We start from the raw sequence: 9,852 nt of genomic DNA, 5'->3' as shown, positions 1-9,852 counted from the left end.
ACTGTGTGTGCTTTGTGTTTGTGCATTCACAATGCTCTCTTCCCCTCTCCAGGTAACGACCTGTTCTTGGTTGCGGTGCATGAGCTGGGCCACGCCCTTGGTCTGGAACACTCTAATGACCCCACTGCTATCATGGCTCCTTTCTACCAGTACATGGACACAGAGAACTTCAAACTACCTCACGACGACCTACAGGGCATCCAGAAAATCTATGGTAATTACTTCGTACATCTCTCTTTAACCTTTATATCAAAGATTATTTAGTTGAACAAAGAACAGATTTTACTGTAAATTCTAATATTCAGAAAGGAGCTAGATCGAGCCGTTACATATGTATTATGTTGTTCTAACACCTTATTGAGTCACTATTGCAAATGCTGCTGCAGCATTGAGATATGTTGAGTTGGATGCCAGTAAACAGCATTTGTCAGCTGTCAAAGAGGACAGCCAACAGGCATTTTCAAAACAACATGAGTCAACTGACAGAGCTCCAAAGAGGCCAAATCATTTGTGCCAAAATTAAAGGTGCTTTGGTAAAAAAACCTGTAAACTTATTTAATATCTCAATAAGCACAGTCCCAAATATCGTTAAATCTTACAAACACAGAAACTGTACTGTACAGACAAAAAGAAACAGTATGGAAGAAGGATGAAATACTTGGTGTATTTTTAGGTCCACCAGATAGAGCACCGCAGCCTACCAGGCCCCCACCCACGGTCCCACCTCCTCGCTTCCACCCACCCTCAGACCCCCGTAAGCATGACCGCCACGCCAGACCCCATCGCCCCCCACAGGGAGCCAAGCCCTCCAACCCCAACTCCAAACCCAACATATGTGATGGAGGCTTCAACACCTTGGCGATCCTCCGACAAGAACTTTTTGTGTTCAAGGTAGAGTAGATCATCAGCCTGAGTGGTTTTAACGCTGTTTGGGATGATGATGAAGATGATGATGAATCATGATGATGATTATGATGATGATGATATTAGTGATAGTAAATCTGCCTTATCACCATATCCATTTCTATAGGACCAGTGGTTTTGGAGGGTACGGGACAACTCAGTGGTCCCTGGCTACCCCATGCAGATCAACTACTTCTGGAAAGGCTTGCCTGCCAAAATTGATGCCGTGTATGAAAATAGCGAAGGGAAGTTTGTCTTTTTCAAAGGTAATAAAATATATTTTTTAATTACTTTCTCAGTTTTTTGATTTATAAAAGGTAACTTGTGGAGTTTTTGACCTCTAGTAGTGCTATAGAGCAATGTTGTTACAAGTGGTTAGTGTTAAGCTTGTACTAGTTTGCCCAGGATTTTAACCACTGCTTTCATGCTATTTCATTGATTGACATGTGGCTGTAAACACACCTAGAAATGTGGCAATGCACCAACAAAGGCAAGAAGAAGTCTGCTAGCTAGCAAACATGGATGTACGCAATGCAAGATTTAAAATATTTTAGTATAGTATATTCGTTCTAAAAAGAAAGGAAACACAGTAAACATATATTTTTTTATGATTTTACAAGAAAATTCCCCAAAAGTCTGCTTTAATTGTTTTAAATTGTATTTTTCTTCCTAGATTCAATTGCAAAATAAAACATAGAAAATGTCTCTAACAAGATAAAAGTAGGTCACACAAATGAACTTTCAATAATGTATCCTTAATTAGAAATATATAGCAGTTATATTTTTATATTTTTCCACCAAACCACAAAAATGTAATAACTGATAAAAGACAAAAAAAGTATTTTATTGCATACCACCACAAAAACATACAGTAATCTTCTATTTATAAATGAAAAGTAATCTTTTATTGCATTTACAAGTCAATGTGCATGTTTGAGCTCTCTAAACACTGTAATCTTTTATCATACAGCAACTAACCGGGTGACTGAGGTTGTTTTGTGCTCTGTAGCAGAACGGGTGCAGGTCCAGTACAGCCATCCGTCCATCAGGCAGATTAACATGACATCTGTCACCCAGTGGGATCAGAGCGCCTCATGCTTTATTTATTCTCTCAGGGGGACTCAACTGCATGTGTGTGTATGTGATGTTTAGCTACTTACTGCAAGCACACCACCACAACTGCTCTCCTCACTCTGCCTCAGGCACTTATGAATTAAATGCAACAATAGCTTCAATAAAACTGAAAACAATGACTCTCGGTGGAGTTGCCTTCAAAGCATCATCTTGCTGTTTATTGTTATAGATAACACTGCACAGATTTTCTGTTGTGTGGAAATTTTGTAAACGAGGTGATACATCTGACCTTTAAAATCACGTGAATGGAAATAAATAGACTCACTGGAAAAGGCTTGAATGAGCTGAGAGCTGGCAGGGTTTTGTGTAGCGCGATTTTTGAGGTCATCTTTATGATAATGTCTTTGTCCCAGAGCCTTCTAACTTTGTGGGTGTATTTTAGGAAACCGTTTCTGGGTCTTCAAGGACACAACTCTCCAGCCTTCGTACCCTCAGGACATCTCGCTGTTCGGGAGTGGCATGCCCACTCAGAGTATCGAGACAGCTGTCTGGTGGGAGGATGTCGCCAAAACCTACTTCTTCAAAGGAGACAGGTCTGTGTGGAAGGATTATTAGTACTTATTAGAAATGAAGTTACTAAAGCCGAACAAGAGCAAACAAGTACTATGAGGACCATTGATGGCTGAAAGCTCTGTTAAAGTCTATTTTTCATGCCAAATTGACTCTGTGTTGCCAGCTTGTACAATTATTACATATTTTAATTTGGTTTTATGAGTACAAAACAATAAGTTGGGGAGTGAATCCTAAAGTCAAAGGAATAAAATATAAAGTATTTGTCAGCTCCTTCCCTTCTGTTCCTCTTTATCTGTTTGGAACATTTAATGATTTTTGGGACTGTTACCCTTGAGATATTTAATCATTTTGCAGGTTTGTTGATCAATGCATCTTCAATTTTGGCATAGATTAGCTGGCATCTCTGAAGCTTTCAAAACGTTGATTGCTTCTTTAACAGCTGACAAATGCTGCTTATTGGCTTTCAACTCATTATGAACCAATGTCAGAGCAACATTTGTAATTGTGATTTTGATACTTCAGAGTTGATCTTTTCCTGTAAAGTATTTATATGATTGTGTCCACTTGTATACGTCTATTGATTTATTCCTGGTTGCAGTTAGTTACCTGCCCTGAAACTGGAGAGTCTTTCCAAACAACCAGATCAGAGAATCTGTTGTTTATCTGTGTGCGTTACAAGGGTCTTAACATTTGAGAGTTTGCCAGTGTGACTCACATGTTTGTTCAGCTGTCATGATAAATCATATCCTTAGAGGTCAGGGGACTCTGTGGTGAAATCTGACAAAATGCTTTGTCGTGATACTGTCATCCCTCAACCTGCTGCTGCACATCTTGACAAACAGGACGCTCTGTCCATCGTATCAAGCATGATTTTGTCTCTCTCTCTGTGTGACAGGGTGGTGTTTGTTCTAGTTTAAAGAAATGACACAGTGTAGCAAGATTTATGTGTGTGAGTGCCAGAGTATGAGAAGCAGATCAATCACAACGTCTGAAAACAAATTTGCCTGACAGATAAACTCGGTATGGATGATTGATTGGCCGCTTTGTCTGGTCATGTGAATTAAGTTTGCTGAGCATTAAATGGTCAGATTGAGGGTGAAGACAATTTTTTTTTATGTCTAACAACAAGTTACAAGACATCAGACTGTAAACACACTACGCAAAAGTCTAGTGCTGTGGCAAGATAAAACTTTGATGCTGCACTATAGATAGGAATAATGTTGTTGTCCAAAAAAACAACGTCTGCACCTGGTTACCATATCCAACTTAAAAAGTCGATGTGATGGGGCACACAGTGACTTACCTGGTGGAGTGTGTGCCCCATGCGAGCTGGGTCCTTCCCAGGTTTGGTTCCGGTCTGCGGCCCTTTTCTGCGTGTCCTCCCCCATCTCCCTCTCCTCCCTTTCCTGTGTATCTTCACCTATCCTGTCAAATAAAGGCATAAAAGTAAAGTAAAATATCATTACATTGGGCAACAAACATGTTGTCATATCAAGTCACCTTCTGCACATGTTTTGAATTGACTATTTTTACATCTGAAGAGGAGGGACTGTTTAACTTGGCTACACATTCACGTGACACTACATGTTGAAAAGCCTGGATTCAAGATTTCCAACATATGCTCGCCTTGACTTTATTTGATTTTGTACTGTCCAGTCCTGTGCAAGGGACACCTAGGCAGTCTCTCTCAGATAGATGTGGATGCTGGTGCGACTGACAGAATAGAATAGGAAAGTCAGTAGCCTTTGTATACTCTAGAAGACTGCCAAATAGATTCTTTGCAGCTGGATTTGGTAACTGTGTCGTGTGTCGGATTAATTAAACTCTTGTCACTCCATGCTGATTTGTGTTTGTGCGTGTGTGTGTGGATTTGTGTATACTCACAAGAATGTGTTATTTCCTCCTACTTGGGATTGACCCAAATCAGCAAACAATTACTGCAGGGTCAGGTGTCTGATGGGGGTACATGTCACTGACTGTGTGCATACACCATCTGTATTAACTGTAGTATTTCTGGCTGCCCTATTTTAGATACTGGAGGTACAATGAGGACATGAGGACCATGGATCCAGGTTATCCCAAACCCATCACCATCTGGAAGGGCATCCCTGACTCTCCACAGGGGGCTTTTGTGGATAAGGCCAATGGTACACCGATTTTATGGATCATGTAACTAGTCTACTAACTAGTCAGTGAGATTGGAGCTAGTTTCAAGTAGTTTCACACACTGTTTGTAAGACACAGTGACATTTATAAAAGATCAAGAACAATACCTTCAAGTACTGCAGAGAGACCTAGTTCGGCTTCAAATGTTTTTGTCTGGTATATGTTGCTATGGTTTTAGTAATAAATAAAACAACATGACAAAAGGGAAACCAAGCAGCATTTTATATAACTTCTGCTGCAATCTTCTGGTTTTCCAGAGTAAATGTATAAACCAGTGTAAAATCTCTATTTGAAACAGTTATTAGAGGTCAGAAAATATGCACACATTCATAGCACATGTAAAAGGAGAGTGATAAACAATGGAAAAAAGGAACTCAATGCATACACTGATGTTTCATTACACTACACTAAAGCTGCAACAATTAGTCGATTAATCAGCCAGTTGATTAAAAGTTAATTAGTCGGCAACTATTGATGATCTAAAATGCCAAATATTTGCTGGCTGCAAAGACAGATATTTTGTGACATTTTATAGACTAAATGTTTGATGGAGAAAAGCACATCATTAGTTGCAGCACTACAATACACTTCAAGCAGTTATAATTCTACAACTAAAACTAATTCTAATAATTAGTTTCTGTTTTACTTTAAGGGACACGGACTCAAATTCAGAATTTCATTTGTGTTTTCTTTGTATTCTTAACTTTTTCTTTAAGATTTCTAGAGTTGACACATGATCTGCCTCTGTTTAAATCTTGCTAATTTTCTGTAAAACTCTGAAGACACCCCAAAAGAGAAGCTTAAATTATAAGCAAGCTAAAGCGCACAGCACGGACAGAATCCTTTTTTTCAAATTAAGATTCGTTAGAGATATTCAAACAGTCACCGATTTGGCTTCTCTGCTCTAGAGTGGCACATGCAATTACACAGTACTCGTTGCAAAGTTAATGTCTTTAAGTGAATTTGTTGTGTCCCACAATCCCTCCCTGCAGGCTTTACCTACTTCTACAAGGGAAAGGAGTACTGGAAGTTCAACAACCAGCTGCTTCGAGTGGAGCCTGGCTACCCGAGGTCCATCCTGAGGGACTTCATGGGCTGTGACGGTCTACCTGCCGACCCTGACTGGGACTGGAGCCCTCCGGTGGCGGAGGAACGCCACTACGACAATGGCGACCCGGACGTTGTCATCAAACTGGACAGCGCGGGGGGGACGGAGAAAGCAGTGGCCATCGCTATCCCCTGTGTCCTGGCGCTGTGCATGATGGTCCTCCTCTACACCGTTTTCCAGTTCAGGAGGAAGAGCACACAGCGCCACATACTGTATTGCAAGCGCTCCATGCAGGAGTGGGTCTGAGGGACTGTTACTGCACTGTATAGAGAAGGGTGTGAAGCTCTGATAAAGGTCTAGTTATTACTTGAAGCCCTAAGTACAGTAATTGGAAGCACTGTAAAGGGTACAGTACATAAGGATTGCCATGTTGGCAGATTTAAAAACTGCTTGAACTCATAACGTGCAAGCTGCAAGGAAGCAAAATGATCAGCGGAACTCATCTGAAGACAGTGAGGGAGCCAATTCTCCTGTGTCCAACTAATATGTATGTATCTGCTTTGACTTTTTTCTGTATCTTGGAATGAACTCAATTAAGTGAGACAGAGTTAAGCTACTGTAAGTGGGACCTTTGTCTATCCTCGTCTCTGCACGCCGCTTAATAAGCCCCTAGCACTAACTTCAGTGGACAAATTAGATATAGGCTTCTACTTTACTTTCATTTCTTAATTAAATTGCTCTGAGCTGTGCTTTTTTTTATTTAGGGTCCATGTAAAAGATTATTCATTGTGTGGAGGACTGATACACAAACCAAATATGACCTTTTCTTCCAAAGAGGATTACTGCTCGATGTTGTTTTTGATGGGATATTTTTCCTCCATGGATCAAACATTGTGGCATCATACACAGATTTTCTTTTGCTATTGGTATTCACATCCACCCGTCTGCTCTGTAATCTGTGGGGATAGGAGGCAGCCGATAGTAAGAGCTAGGAACTCAAGACTGTGGTGGCAGTCTATCTCCAAAACAGGGGCCAAAAACCTCTCTGCAATATTTATGAGACTGCCTTAATCACAGATTGCTTAAACTCCCTTCTCTTTCTCTCTGTTTCTCTCTGGTCTGGAAAACTGGATGCTGATTGACACAGTAGGAATACGAACAGCATATGAAGGCGATAATTACTGCCCATAATGCAATTTCCACCAAACCAGTAATTAAGGACAGTTTGATCCACAATGGGTTCATTACTCTTAAAAATGTTTTAAGCTGTTGGCAAGTAGGCTATAAGCTTTCATTTTCTGCCTCAGCGGAGGATATGAGAGAGAAAGGGAAGGTTAGTTGTGTGTCTGAAAGAGACAGTAATTACCCACACCATACACTGTATGTACTGTACTGTACTGTAGTGTGTTATTGAACAGCTAACATCCTGCTTCCCTTTTTTTCCTGCCAAGTTTGGACACTAATACTCCAAACAGTGTCAGTCCATACATTTTGAACAGCTTTACTAATCCATATTTTGTTTTTTGTTTTTTTCAACTTTTATACAAGGTTTGTAAGTTTACATAATATTTCACATAGCACAGGACACAGAGAAGGAGGGGGGGAAAAAGAGAAAGGAAGAACTACTTGTACCCATTTTTAAAATGAGACATGTACAGTGCTTCTCATAAAATAAAGTCATCCAACGCATCTCTAGTTACCACAGGCACACCGGCCTCGTATCAATGGCCAATGCTTTTGCTCAGATTGCTCCATCTTCTCTTTAAGTTAATGCAAATTGTAAAGAAGAAAACACGTCTAAACAACAACAGGAATTACTCTGCAGAAATAAAGAAACGTATTGTTGTCTGAATTATGGATGTTAGGAAAAAAGTTACACCGGTTTCGCCTGTGTGTAATAATGGAACCAGGTGGTTTTATACACTGTAATTGTAATTATCCATTATACAAAAATACTTATGTTATATTAACAAATTACTAATAAATGTTTATAGAACTACTCTAACATTGTTGGAATTAACAGGCATATCGGAAAAACCAAAACCAGCTAAATTAAGTCGGAAGACAAATATTTCACATATATATCATGATGTATGATGTTACATATATAGGACATCGTACATAAAGCATAATATGTTTCAAAGAGTTTAATTAGCTAAGTATGAGAAACAATTAAATAAAGCATAACAAAAGGCAGACTCTCTCCAAGGTGAGATGGAGCTAAACTGAGCAGGAGGTTTTTCTATCCTCATGTATTGTAATAAAATTTCAATACACAGCCTGGATCATAATGAAGTATATTGTCTCGCAATTGCCTTTGACTGCTGCCATACATGTAACAATGTGGTTGTGTGGTGTAGCGTTTTTCAGAGTTTGCCAGTCACCTGTCTGTGAGCATTCATGATGTGATTTTTTTAAATATTTGTGCTCATTGATTTTGTTACTCTTTTACTTGAAAGATATGCTCATCAACATAAACTGTACAGGATATCTGACATAATCTTCCATTGATATCAAGGCAATGCCATTTTACGACATATCACCGAGGGAATTAGAGATTTTAAAATGTACTTCCTCTCAGATCTATGAATTAGGGTAAATGGGTTGGATCACGATTGATGGGTTGGACGTTGATTAGATGGTGGTTTTATCTTGTCATCGTTCATAATGAATAAAAACCCCTAAAACCTGAGGGCAATGCATGCCGTTGTTAAACTAAGATGTCATTCTGTTCACCATAGATCAGATTCAGATTCTCTTGTACTATTCCGTCTTTCCTGTTAAAATGAAGCGATTGACATTGCAGGTTTCTGTTGGATGCATTGACAGATCCAAACTCTCATTTTTTATAAACCATGTGAAATTACTAGCTTCCAGTCTACCCTCCGTGTACCAATCTTCAGGCGATTGTCAGAATGATGAAAGAAAATGAACACCCATTTAAAGAAAGGAAACATCTTTGCTTTCCCTAAAGCTGAATTGTACATCACACATCAGTCCATGCTGATCAATGACCACTGTAATTTAAGGTGGAAGCAAAAACCTTTGGCTCAGTGTTGTGTGTGACGTCTTATCAGTTTGTGTGTTTGTGGTGAGGGTCTGATGGCTCCAGCGAGTGTGACTTAAAGACGGCCAGTGAGGCGGGTCGGTACTATATTTATTGCCGTATTTATTCCTCTGTGCTCAGCACCTTGAATCTTGCATTGCATTGTACTGAGGGCAAGAAGCTGTCAATAAAGTGGGTTTGAAATGCAATGTTTTTTTTTTTTGGTCTTGCCACTTCCAAGTAATCCCCCTCCTTCTGTTACTGCCTCAACAACAAACAAATCATCTGGTGTGAATGTTTTTCCATCTTTGAGAGGTAAATCACAGATTTGTAAAGGTTCCATATTTACAATGGTCTTTTTGACACTTAAATCACTTGAAAAACCTGACATTTTAGATGTGGATGGAGTGTAATCAGGAAGTCTCAATGCTATGACCTGTCCTTGTTTATCTCCAGACTTTTTTTGTCTGCCTTGACACACGCTGCTAAGCATTAGTCATTAAAGGAAGTAGATGAGGGCAATTAGACAGCAGTCGATACACCACAGAGGCAAGGAAGAGACGAGGAGCATTTTGCAATAATTGCAATCAAGATCTCATACACGGATACATGCAGTATATACTCCAAGGCATAGTGTATGAGAAGTTAACATATTGCATAATATGTACATAAAGAGTGTATACTGTCTGCTTGGGAGAATTCTGTTTTTAATCCATCCATTCCATGGATAAAGAAAATGCTGTGTGTTGTAAATAAAACAAGTGCATAATGAGTGTGTCCTCGTATTGTGCTCTCACCCACAAACATTCAAACCAGACCCTGGTGAAAAGTTTTATTGTTCGTCACCCCAGGTGACAAAGTGACAGCATGAAGATGCACTACAATAAGCCGGTTAAGATAAAACACATATTTGACTCTATTCACACTCAACAAATCAAAGAACAATGGACTCTGAACACCATACTATTATGTTAAAGTTCAGCAAAATGACTAAAATTTTCATGAAGGAAGCCAAATCCTTTTAGCATTGGCAAACAAATCA

At 39.4% G+C, this 9,852-nt stretch overlaps 1 protein-coding gene across 1 annotated transcript in view; it reads left to right on the top strand.

Annotated features, from left to right (window-relative positions):
• The window catches only part of mmp16b (matrix metallopeptidase 16b (membrane-inserted)), a 16,861-nt gene extending 7,315 nt beyond the window's left edge, over nucleotides 1-9,546 (top strand). The window contains exons 6-11 of the mRNA XM_035670014.1: nucleotides 53-214; nucleotides 674-891; nucleotides 1,031-1,169; nucleotides 2,420-2,570; nucleotides 4,582-4,697; nucleotides 5,709-9,546. Coding sequence (XP_035525907.1) covers nucleotides 53-214; nucleotides 674-891; nucleotides 1,031-1,169; nucleotides 2,420-2,570; nucleotides 4,582-4,697; nucleotides 5,709-6,070 — 1,148 coding nt within the window. The 3' untranslated portion in view covers nucleotides 6,071-9,546. The remainder of the gene's footprint in view (nucleotides 1-52; nucleotides 215-673; nucleotides 892-1,030; nucleotides 1,170-2,419; nucleotides 2,571-4,581; nucleotides 4,698-5,708) is intronic.
• Nucleotides 9,547-9,852: the final 306 nt, after the last annotated feature.

This window comes from Morone saxatilis, unplaced genomic scaffold (assembly GCF_004916995.1).
Source record: "Morone saxatilis isolate NCDOM2014 unplaced genomic scaffold, NCSU_SB_2.0 Contig23, whole genome shotgun sequence".
NCBI classification, from domain to species: Eukaryota; Metazoa; Chordata; class Actinopteri; family Moronidae; genus Morone; species Morone saxatilis.
The sequence above is the reverse complement of the archived record's forward strand: the minus strand, read 5'-3'. Positions and strand labels throughout refer to the sequence as shown.